Here is a 12888-nt window from a genome sequence, read left to right as displayed (position 1 = left end):
CATTCCGTGATTGGGATTATGCAAACATGCTGATATTAGTCAATTTAGAATATTTGTGGTCCATACTTAACTGTTTGGGACAATGTTCTCTCACCTGAATCTCCATGCTGGAGCAAAGGAATATTAAGATAGAACCAAAGCCCGAAAATACCACCATAAAGGAAAAGAAGGAAGAGGGGGAAAAAATAAAGCAGAAAATAAAGCCTCCATATATATACATAAAGAAGAGAAAACTAAAGAAAAAGAAAATAGGTGGTTTATTTAAAATAATGGTTTGGGAGAATATGGTGGGAAATTGAGATGGCTTTCTTGGATCCTGCGAGAGACAATGTCACTGTTGCACATATTTATCAATTTGTTAGGCAAAGATAAAGGAAACAAGGGAATGATGAAAAGTGGGAGCAAAAGAAAAGGAGAAAAGAATTCCAAGAAAATAAAAAGTAGGAGTGGAGATAGCAGACAAAGGTAGAATACAGAGGCAAGAGAAAGTGAGATGATGGTGTAGGAGCTTCAAATAAAGGGAACTGGACCGTAGACAGGAGGGTGTAGATGGATGGTGGTGTGGTAGTATTATAGAAGATGAAGTGTCTCTCTCTCTTGATGTCTAGCAGTACCACCAACAAAACCCACTGAAGCAAATTATCATGATGAAACTCCCTCTGCACCCTGCACTCCGAAAAGGCGATTGGCATCCTCATCAAAACCTTCCTTCCCTTAAATTTACCCCTTTGAACACCACCCCCTTCTCATCCACAACTCCCAACAGCCCAAAACCATGAAACATTTTCTTCTCTTTCTCATCACATTCTCCTTCCTCTGCCAAACACACCTACTCATACTTCTCTCTGCCACAACAACCCTGCCCCTCCAACTCGTTGCTCTCCTCTCCATAAAATCATCCCTCCTAGACCCTCTCAATAACCTCCATGACTGGGACCCCTCCCCCTCCCCCACCTTCTCCAACTCCAATCCCCAACACCCCATATGGTGTTCCTGGAGAGCCATCACATGCCACCCCAAAACATCACAAATCACCACCCTAGACCTCTCCCACCTCAATCTCTCCGGCACTATCTCCCCCCAAATCCGCCACCTTTCCACCTTAAACCACCTTAACCTCAGTGGAAATGACTTCACCGGGAGTTTCCAATACGCCATTTTCGAACTAACAGAACTGAGAACACTAGACATCAGCCACAACTCCTTCAATTCAACCTTTCCACCGGGTATATCAAAACTCAAATTCCTCAGGCACTTCAACGCCTACAGCAACAGCTTCACCGGCCCTCTCCCCCAAGAGTTAACCACCCTTCGTTTCATCGAACAACTGAACCTCGGCGGAAGCTACTTCAGCGACGGGATTCCACCAAGCTATGGCACTTTCCCGAGACTCAAGTTTCTAGACTTAGCCGGTAACGCCTTCGAAGGTCCACTCCCACCCCAACTAGGCCACTTGGCTGAACTAGAACACTTGGAAATTGGATACAACAATTTCTCAGGAACACTACCCTCAGAACTGGGATTGCTTCCTAACCTCAAATACTTGGACATCTCAAGCACTAACATTTCAGGGAACGTGATTCCGGAGCTGGGAAACCTCACCAAGCTGGAGACACTTCTGCTGTTCAAGAACAGGTTAACAGGGGAAATCCCATCAACCTTAGGAAAATTGAAGTCACTTAAAGGCCTTGATCTGTCAGACAACGAACTCACTGGGCCAATCCCCACTCAAGTCACCATGCTAACCGAGCTAACCATGCTCAACCTAATGAACAACAACCTCACAGGGGAAATACCACAGGGGATTGGAGAACTACCTAAGCTAGACACTCTGTTCCTCTTCAACAACTCACTCACTGGAACACTCCCTCGACAACTTGGCTCCAACGGGTTACTGCTGAAACTAGATGTTTCCACAAACTCACTCGAAGGTCCAATCCCTGAAAATGTGTGCAAAGGTAACAAGCTCGTGAGACTCATACTCTTCCTCAACAGATTCACCGGTTCTCTCCCACATTCCCTCGCCAACTGCACCTCACTCGCTAGGGTTCGCATCCAAAACAATTTTCTCAACGGTTCAATCCCCCAAGGCCTCACGCTCCTCCCTAACCTAACATTTCTAGACATCAGCACCAACAACTTCCGTGGTCAAATTCCGGAACGCTTAGGTAATTTGCAGTACTTCAACATGTCCGGAAACTCCTTCGGAACCTCCTTACCGGCCTCTATTTGGAATGCTACTGATCTTGCGATCTTCTCTGCTGCTTCCTCGAACATCACTGGTCAAATTCCTGATTTCATAGGGTGTCAGGCATTGTATAAGCTCGAACTGCAGGGAAATTCCATCAACGGTACGATTCCGTGGGACATTGGACACTGCCAGAAGCTCATTTTACTGAATCTGAGTCGAAACTCACTCACCGGAATCATTCCCTGGGAAATCTCCATTCTCCCTTCCATCACCGACGTTGATCTCTCTCACAATTCCCTCACCGGAACCATTCCTTCGAACTTCAACAACTGCTCCACGCTCGAGAATTTCAACGTTAGCTTCAACTCCCTCATCGGTCCAATTCCTTCCTCCGGCATTTTCCCGAACCTACATCCTTCCTCCTACGCCGGCAACCAGGGGCTCTGCGGCGGCGTGTTGGCCAAACCCTGCGCCGCCGACGCCCTCGCCGCCTCCGATAACCAGGTCGACGTCCACCGCCAGCAGCCGAAGAGAACCGCCGGTGCAATAGTCTGGATCGTCGCGGCGGCGTTCGGTATCGGCCTCTTCGTGCTCGTCGCCGGCACGCGCTGCTTTCACGCGAACTACAACCACAGGTTCGGCGACGAGGTAGGGCCGTGGAAGTTAACGGCGTTCCAGCGTTTGAATTTCACGGCAGAGGACGTGCTGGAGTGTTTGTCGTTGTCCGATAAGATACTGGGGATGGGATCCACGGGAACGGTTTACAGAGCAGAAATGCCAGGTGGCGAGATCATAGCGGTTAAGAAGCTGTGGGGGAAGCAGAAGGAGAATAATATCAGACGGAGGAGAGGGGTTCTGGCTGAGGTGGAGGTGTTGGGAAACGTGAGGCACAGGAATATCGTGAGGTTGTTAGGGTGCTGCAGCAACAATGAGTGCACCATGCTGCTTTACGAGTACATGCCCAATGGCAATTTGGATGATTTGTTGCATGCCAAAAATAAAGGAGATAATTTAGTTGCTGATTGGTTCAATAGGTACAAGATCGCCTTGGGTGTGGCTCAGGGAATTTGTTATCTCCACCATGACTGTGATCCGGTAATCGTACACCGTGATCTCAAACCTAGTAACATATTATTGGACGCTGAGATGAAGGCCAGAGTGGCAGATTTTGGTGTTGCCAAGTTGATTCAGACCGATGAGTCCATGTCTGTCATTGCCGGTTCCTATGGCTACATTGCTCCAGGTCACCACCTTCATACTAATTTTTATTTTTATTTAGTGTTGATGATATCTTCATTCTATTATATTTGTGATTGTTTGTTTCGATTCAGAGTATACTTAGCATACCATGTATTGTTTCTTAATGAAGCATACTGGAAATTATATATCAAATTTTACAGTGAACAAAAAAGAATTACAGATGCCTGCTACTGCTACAGAGCAAAACAAAAATTTCGGTGCATGGGTAGTAGGTGTACTGTTGCTCATGAAGAGAAGAGAGAGAGAGCTTTTCCTTTATTTTTCACTTTCGTGACCTGCTTTTCTCAATGATCTTACTGGGGCCCACTGAGAATATTGTCAAATTATCATAACTCCTTTGAATCATGAGGATGTTGACTTTGGTTGGAATAATAATTTTAATGTTGTTTGTTGTTGTCTTATTATGGCATTACATATTAATTAATTGTACTTGAGTATTAAGGGTCTTGTTTGTTGGTTTGCAGAATATGCTTACACCCTTCAAGTCGATGAGAAGAGTGACATTTACAGCTACGGAGTGGTGTTGATGGAGATCCTTAGCGGAAAACGTTCGGTGGATGCAGAATTTGGCGATGGGAACAGCATTGTTGATTGGGTTAGGTCTAAGATAAAGTCAAAAGATGGCATTAATGACATATTGGACAAGAATGCAGGGGCAGGGTGCACCTCAGTGAGAGAAGAGATGATACAAATGCTTAGGATTGCATTGCTTTGCACCAGTAGAAACCCAGCGGATAGGCCTTCTATGAGGGATGTTGTGTTGATGCTGCAAGAGGCCAAGCCAAAGAGGAAATTGCTTGATAGTGTTATTGTGGGTCGATGTGCTGGGGACAATGTGGTTGGTGGTGGTGGGGGTGACATTCCTTTGCCACAAAAGCCAACCGCGGATCAATGCTAATGTGTTTATATGATTGAAATGTTTTTTCTTCTTCTTCTTCTTTTTTATATTTTGGATATTTTTCTTATTGTGGGGGATTGGTATAGGAGAAAGTCATTTTCTATTTTACTTCCAATGGAATTTCAAGTGTTACTTGTTCTAGTTTTTCTCCCGTGTTATATATTGTCATGACTCTTGTTTGCTAATGCTTATATATTAGAAAGTGTGCGGCTCATGAACTATGACTGACACATGTTGCCTCCCACTAGTATCCACCAAGCAGCAAATAGTATGGGTTAAAAAGGGTTACAGTTACATAAATTTCCTCTCCCACTTAGTTAATTTGTAAAAATAAAAAAAACTTCTTTATGCAAGTTAAATTAATATATGAATATATATACTTTAGTAAACTTAAGTGAAATATTCATTTAAATTCACAATTGATAATAGGAAAAACAAATAGTACAAATCTTTGATTAAATTTCACAAGTGTGTATCTTCTTCGGTGGTGAACAATTTTATGATGAGAGAAATACATATTAAGAAATAAAACGTGTAAATCTTTTTTTTTTCTTTCATTCCACTTAGTTGTATGTATCTCTTTTATTGGAATTATCTAGTATCAGCGAGGATATATACACTCAAAATTAAGTTGAATTAAAACTTTACTGGTGTATTACTCCAATTTGTCAAGACAACTTTGATTCTTTGGATATCCATAATCATTAGAATATGGAGATTTGATGCGTAAAATACTCTCAACATTGTAAAACGTCAATTCAGAGTTTTTAGGCTTGTGTCCTACATTACTCACTTCAAAACTTACTAGTGTCATCATAGTGATGAGTCACTGAGTTAGACTAGATAAATGAAAATTTATGTTCGATTTGATTGTGAGGAAAAAAAAATTGATGAAAAAATAAAAGAAATAATTAGAGAAAATAGAGATAGAATATAAATGAAGTTGGATATTTGGTTGTTTGATTTAAGAAAAGATAGGTGAAAAATAAAATGTAAAGTTGTTTGGTGGCAATGAAATGTGATGATAAACCATCTTTTACGATATTATTATATCCTTAGCATGTGAAAGATTCTAACTGAATTTAATTTATATTTTTAAGAAATTGATGTTGTATTTAATCAATTAATTAAAATGAATGCATAATAGATTAAAATGTAAGATTTAATTGATTATATATTACAAAAAATTGATTTTGTTGAAGGCTCACAAAATGTTAAAAATCCAATTTATAATCAATTATTCAATTCCAACAATCAACTATTATGTGTGCCAATACGAGGGCAACAGGATCATACACTTATGATGATGTGTATGCCTTAATATTTAGAAACAAAAGCCACCTACACATATATAACATATTTTCACTAAACACATGGGTTTTTGTCTTTGCACATTTTAATTTTAAGAAATAGATACTTTTGTTATTGATGACTTTATTACTATCGTTGACACACTTATCATGAGATTACCATTACAATTATAATCATTATCTTTATTATCATAACTATTATTATTGTCTTAGTTATTCTTATCCGATTTAACTAATTTGAAGAAAATATAAAATTTTTGAAGTGAATTTATTTTGAAACTAAAAATTAAGAAAAAAAAAATTAAAACCAATTTTAAAATATAAAATTGATTGTAATTTTTGAAAATTTTAAAACCTAACAAACATAAATCATAATAAACAAATGTTGCGATATCGTTTGTTATCATCAAAACTATATTTTCTAGATTGATTGTACGAGGAACTCATTAAAAAATAACTTTACGTAATAATTAAAATATAATTTTCTAGAAAGTCTGGTCAATAATTTAAATATTCGAAAATTTATTAGCATTCTATATTAACTATAACAAAAACTAATTTAAAAAGTTACTTTTTAAGTTGATTAAAATAAAATCACTTTAGAAAGTTTGGTTTGAAATTTATAAAATTTAAGAGTTATTTTTAAAACAAAACAAAACTTCTAAAATTATTTTAGAAAATGAGAGTTCAACCTTGATACACACTCAGTGTAATTTTTATATATTATTTTCTATTTAAAGTATTATAAATATAATTCTTAAATTAGTTATTACAAAAATTAATAGTATTTTTTAATAATATAATAATTCATAATTGTATGACAACATAAAAAAACTTTTACATTATCAAAATACTTTAATTATTTTTCATCAAATAAGTAGATTAAGTTTCAAATATTAATATATTATGCTTCTAATTTTTTTTTCAAGTATTAGGATAATCTTTTGTTGGATAAAAATAAGAGAAAGAAAATTTAAAAACTTGTATTATTTGAAAAAAAAACTATTTCTCGTGCGTCAATTTTATCTTCTTTCAAAATTAAAGACTAAAAAATAAATTTAAATTTGGAGGTAGAAAACTAGAAAAAGCCAAATTTGAGGGAATAAAAACGCATTTCCACCTGTGTCTCCGGTTCGTTCCCGTTCCCATCATCTTTGTGTCGAAAAATCAAAGCAATGGGCACGAATAGAAGCACCAAACAAAGAAAGAAAGCATGTGAAATCCATGTCTTTCAAATCAAATAAGGGATTCCATTCTGTGATTCACTCACTCAATCTATCATTCTTACTTTCTAATATCCTATTCCTATATCTACACCCACTAATTCTCTTTCTCACAACCAGCTTTAGTCATTTTGTGATAATACTCATGCTATTACTATCAATTTCTGCACTGCAACGGAGTTAATTATCTTTGCCTTTTCAGGTAATGCTTTTCTTAACAAACATTCTAATTTCTCCACCTTTGCCCTAATATAATAATTTTATATGGTCGGGAATGATTTACAGGTTATGCAGGTTCTATGGTCTATGGTTCTATCCAGATAAGTTGCAATTGTACTTACGAAATTTCCTAATTCAATGTTAGTTACAACTGGAAAACTTACTGTAACAAGTGCCTGCTCAGGGACTTACATGTCTTCTTAGGCTTTTTGACCCTATTAATTTGGACTTTGCATTCCTTGCCATTGATTCATATACCCAGTCTGGCTCCCTACCCATTGTTCTGTTAGGATATATGAGGATCGTTGCCTAATTTCCTGTGCTATAAAGTATAAGATTTGAAAACATTCTGATTTAAAAGTCCTTTTCTTGGGGGAGGAGGTGGAGTTCTTTATTTGGGATATCTCTGCCTGGCAGTGTGTTAAATGTTTTGGTGTATTTAGATGGCTTGTTTAAACACACTGTAGCTCATTAAGTATAGTGTTATTTAAAAGATTTGGAAGCAAGAGGATAAACAAAACTAGAGGTGTCTATATTCATAAATTTAGGTAGTATGTTAAGAGGCCACAAGTTATGCATCTTTTATACAATAACTTGAGTTTTATATCTTTAAAGATGTAAACAGAGTTTCCTACATGACACCATCCGGCCTTCTCTACCGCTTGGGTTTTGCTTTTTTCCCCCTGTTTTGTTATTCAAATTAGACGGTTTCTGCACAATTTTGTCCACTCCTCCTTTTTTAAGTCACCTGGGCCCCATAGGGGTTACCACACTTGTGCACAATCCCAACTCCCTGTTTTGTTTCTTTGAATTCATAGCGGCATGTCTAAACTTTTGGTGGTGGATCTGATGCTTCTTTTATCTTATCTGTAGTTTCTAAGGTGTTTCTCTTAGATCTAGTCATTTTGCCAGCTATGGATTCAACCAAACTATCAGAATTCGCAAGAGCTATCTAATTTTGAAACAAGGGATTAATTCATTCAAGCTGAATTTCTCTCCATAGAAAGCCTGAAGAATTGGAAAAGTACTTATGAAAGGGGCAGCTTGGCAATGTAGCTTTCCTATGGTTCAACTCATAGTTTAAACATTAAACTTTCTTCTTAGAATCAAAGACATTTGAACATATAATTTTATCAAAACAACTATAAGGAGGGAATATCTGCTCCTGTATTTGTGTCAAAACTTCTATTGATATATGACATAAAATTTTTGTTTATGATTACTGTCCAATGAGTTAGTTATGGATGATATGTTATACACTGTTTCATTAAACATGGAAGTCCATTAGGCTAAGCCAAATCTTACAGGGTCATGTTTGCATTTTACAGGGTATAAGCCCTATAAAATAAGACTTCCTATCTCCCCTTCCTGTACTAATAATGTGTACACCTTAGAGAAGCCATTCATCCCTAGCTTTCTAATTTTTCAATAACCTTGCCAAAATACTAAGTGGGAGCTGATGAAATTGAACCATTCCCCGCATGCCCAAAGGAAGAAGACATGAAAATTCGGTGTTTATTGAGATATGGAGAAATAGTTAGGCTAAACAGCAAGATTTAGCAGACAAAGAAGATAGAAGCCACTAGCACGAACACTTACATGGTAATCAAAATAAAGTTATCTCTTACATTTATAAACCCAGAATGTCATATTCTTAAAAAGATTCAAAGCATATTTAACTCTTAACATTCAGAACTAAAAACCCAGTGTATACTTGTGTACTGAGTTACAGATTAAGTCTGTAAACTTTTACCTCAATTGCTTAATGAAACATAAAGGTACTCATACTTCACCGAACGCTGCTAAAAATTCAATATGGCTAACCTCTTCATCTTCTCTAGGAGCTGGAAAATTGAGATCTACTACCAACCTGCCACCAAACTCATTTGCAGTAGTTTGAGCATTAGCAATTATAGTCTTGGAGAAGTGTACCTTTTTGTGTCCACCGAGTGCTCGTGCAGACTTGAACACTTTGGAGCAGTATGGGCACTCAAACACTTTCTCATCTACAATAACACTATTTTTGTCACTTCCATCATCGTTAGAGTCACCACCTTCTTGGCATATACTCTCATTTTTCTTATGGTTTGCTTTGTGCCCACCAAGAGCTTGATAAGATTGAAATGTTTTCCCGCACCTCTTGCACTGGAACTTGGCTCGAGATTGAGTTTGAACAAGCAAGTCATTGCAACCATTTTCTCCGTCTTTTCCCTTCATTTTTTGCTTCTTGGTCTCTTTGCTTTCCGGCCATTTATCCCGGGAAAGCATTAATAGAGTCCAAGCAGCTTCTTCTGCAATAAGAGAGTCAAGTTTCGAACTCACCTGTTTTGGTTCAGCTTCAGCATTCATTTCAGCCGCTGGAATAAATCTGCGGTGGCATTTGGATCTTTTGCGGGTAGGGTTTTTAGGGTAAGACCTGGATTCATTTTCTCTATTTGAGTTTGCCAAGAAGGCAAAAACGTTGTGCTTCAAAGATCGGAAATTCTGCGATGGTTGCTTTTGAGGATAAGAAGTCAATGGGGAAGCAGATTGAGTTGGAAGATGGGTCAACTCGGTCGAGTTGTCTAGTGCTTGATTCTTGGTTTTGGGCTTTGGTGGAATTGGCAACTTGGCAAAGTGAGATCTCATGTGTCCTCCCATGGCTTTTCCACTGGAAAAGCACTTACTGCAGATTTTGCAGACTTTACTGTTGTTCTTCTCCATAGTTGCAGAAAACTCGCAAATCCTAATACTTTCTCTCTCCTTTCTTGTGGATGAGTGCATGTTGAATTCAGGAACTTAAAAGGAGTAGGTGACAAACCTTCCTTATACAAAATAGAACAAAACAAGAAAAGGCCACAATAAATGTAGAAAATGCTAGCATGCTTCCATCTTATCAGCATTTGAGTTTATTTGTTTTACACGCAAACCTTTAACTTTTACCTATTAATGAGGTTTATATGGGGAAAATATAATTAAATTACTTGTTAGAAAATCTTCTTAATTGGGGTCACCCCTAGCCCGCCTTAGTTGCAACCTCCTTAGGGGTTGCCTTAGTTGCAACCTCAAGCGTGGTGGTTTAGTTCCACCGCAACTAGAGATATGAACTAAATAGAACTTATAAAGCTGGGGTAGTCCTCACCTTATAAGTCAGTTTTATAGTGTTAAGTTAGGTCTTAAGTCCTAATTCTATGATGGTATTAGAGTAAGAGTCTATCTTAGATTCATTATCGGACCACCTGTATTTGCTACGCTCCAAGCTGGTAGTGTTGGGTGAGGAGTGTTACAAAGCCGCCTTAATTGCGGTCACCCTTAGCTTGCCTTGTTGTGGATTCTTTGGGGTTGCCTTAATTGCAACCTCAAGGGTGGCGGTTTAGTCTCACATCAACTAGAGATATGACTTAAATAGAGCTTATATTCGGTAGTCCTTACTTAGTTACTTTACAAGCTGGTTTTGTGGGGTTAAGTTAGTCCCTAACCTCAAATTCTAAAATTATTTAAGATTCAGATTTTGCATTTTATTTTATTTTCCTAAAAGCATAACAAATAAATTGCATAGAGTTAGATAGTAATGGCACAAACTTTTAATTGGTTTTTGTTCGGTTAAAAAAGAAAAAAATTAATTGGGGGTATAGAAAAATATTGGCCTTTTCATGTCTTTGTATTTATCTTATCCTTGCTTTCCCACCCCTTGAATTTTGCTTAAATCATACTACTATTCATTATTGGCTTAAATATATTTTTGGTCCTTTAAATTTAGGTCACTGTTGTTTTTTTTTTCTCTTAAATTTGAATTTACTTTTTTAATCCCACAATTTCGAAAAATACTCTTTTTAGTCCCTCATGCAGTAAAAAAACCGCCACAAATTGTGTATCTAAAGCAGCAAAGATCAGTCAGGACTCAGGAAGGATTAAAAAAGCGTTTTTCAAAATTGATGAACTAAAAAAGGAGAGTTTAAATTTAGGGGACCAAAAACAACAGCTATCCAAATTTTGAGGGTCCAAAAACATATTTAAGCCTTCATTATTTTTCCTTGATAAGAATTTTTATCAGTTGGGTTGCAAGCATACACACTATACCTTAGTTTACTCCATAAGGAGTTTTATTTTGCAAGTACGAAATGAAAGGAAAAAACCTTCGGAATGGTAGAACAGAAATTTATGGTTCTGTTGTATGCTATTTAATACATAGATTATGTATATTGAATTTTTGCCACTGATTTTCCATGGTGTACATTTCTTAAATTGGGTCAGTTTTGGTAAATTTATACCTGAAGAGAATCTCCTTTGATTATGTGGCTTCTCCATTTGTATTGTTCTATTTTCTTTCGCATTGTATATTTTATGCATTTTCTTTGTCTCTATCATTGTCTTTCATTATTGGATGTTTATTTGTATATTGCATGTCACCTCTTACTTCTCTATCCTCTTTTGTTCCTTTTCATGTGTTATAAATATCTTAAGCTGGTATCCGGATTGCTAAATTTTGATGTTTGGTTTTGCTTTTTTTGAATAAATTGTGCCTCAATCCGGTTATAAGCGTATTGCCTGTGTTAATTATTTATGAAGAAAATTTTGCGATTTGTAGTGCTATAATGGGAATGTTTTGATTTGAGGATTAACTGTTGTTAGAGGAAACTTTTATAGCAAGATTTAATGGTGTTTGTAAAGTAATGAACAAATCAACAAAATGTCTGTCTAGCTAGCTCAAATGGATTTTTTGACTTGTGAACAAATTAAGTGCTAGCATGAGAATATCAGGTTTTATTGCTGTTTGAATATTTGAGTGATACCAGTCTTTAATGATGAAACTGGGAGACACTGGTCGTCTTAGTAGGCTACTCACTCAGTCTTAATAGTTTTCATCCTTGTTCTTTGTTTTGTTTTGTTTTTGGCAGGATGAGAATCTAATCTGCAACAAGAACAAAAGTGATGGCTCCAAGTCGACAACACCTAGTCTTGCATATATTGAGTCTAATTATCGCCTTTGTTAAAAATTGGTTATTGGATATTTTTTGGTCTAAACTGTATAAGTATCCTTTTCAGGGACAATTATGCTTGAATGGTGAACACTCATATCATAGTAGAGTTAGCTCTCTTAGCGGGAAATTTTTTCATACACAAGGCTGGTACTGAAACCTTGTTCGAAGGGAATTAAGAATGTAGTATTTGAACTAATCACTTGTTGATTGTTAACTGGTCAAGGTTGTAGGTAACCAAAAATCTTGATTTTTCATTGTAACTTTTATTCAAATTGTTGTTTAGGAGTTTGTATGAATGTTACCTGAGTCTTAGGATTGTTACTATTTTTAATTTCTCTCTAATTCTTTATTTCCTTGCCAGTTATGAGTCTATTAAAATTAAAGTTATCTACTATAATAAATAATTTTCTTTTAAATTATTTGTGAATTATAATTTAACTTAAATATATTTTTTATTCTTAAAAAATTATCGAATTTGCATTTGGTTCCTACTCATTATAAGGATATGAGAATAAGAGGACTAATCATTTTGAAATATAAAGATTATTGAATTAAATTTTATTTTTTTCAACAAACTTTTTTCCATATATATTATTGGGAATCAAATCCTATGAACGTTTTAAAAGAAAACATAAACAATCTATCAACTATGTGCCAAACTTTATCGGTATGCTTATTTTAATTTCATTAAAATTATTAATTTTTAACTTATTTGGGTAATCTTTAAAATTAAAATTTTAAATAAATTCGAAGTTTATAAGAGATTATTGAATAAATGCTTCATTAAAGTATTTTTCAAAATGCATAACTTTTTTTTATATATAAA

General features: G+C 36.2%; 1 protein-coding gene and 1 long non-coding RNA gene across 2 annotated transcripts; both read left to right on the top strand.

Annotated features, from left to right (window-relative positions):
* The first annotated feature begins 283 nt into the window (after window positions 1–283).
* On the top strand, window positions 284–4563 carry LOC100813189 (leucine-rich repeat receptor-like protein kinase TDR). The gene is made up of 2 exons (XM_006587640.4): window positions 284–3434; window positions 3916–4563. Exons 1-2 carry the CDS (start codon window positions 776–778, stop codon window positions 4347–4349), a joined length of 3093 nt encoding a protein of 1030 aa, XP_006587703.1. The 5' UTR covers window positions 284–775; the 3' UTR covers window positions 4350–4563.
* A 2202-nt stretch (window positions 4564–6765) lies between these two features.
* LOC102666621 (uncharacterized) lies at window positions 6766–12393 on the top strand. Its single transcript, XR_005886421.1, has 2 exons — window positions 6766–7084; window positions 7168–12393. It is a non-coding gene; the product is annotated as an uncharacterized lncRNA (long non-coding RNA).
* The last annotated feature ends 495 nt before the right edge of the window (window positions 12394–12888 follow it).

The sequence above is a fragment of the Glycine max genome, chromosome 9 (assembly GCF_000004515.6).
Source record: "Glycine max cultivar Williams 82 chromosome 9, Glycine_max_v4.0, whole genome shotgun sequence".
Classification (NCBI taxonomy): domain Eukaryota; kingdom Viridiplantae; phylum Streptophyta; class Magnoliopsida; order Fabales; family Fabaceae; genus Glycine; species Glycine max.
This window is presented reverse-complemented; position numbering and strand designations above follow the sequence as displayed.

Excerpts from the sequence above, each read along its gene's own strand:
- LOC100813189 (XM_006587640.4), top strand. The coding sequence starts at position 776 with ATGAAACATTTTCTTCTCTTTCTCATCACATTCTCCTTCCTCTGCCAA. Across the intron at positions 3,435-3,915 it reads CTATGGCTACATTGCTCCAG|AATATGCTTACACCCTTCAA; the intron begins GTCACCACCTTC and ends GTTGGTTTGCAG.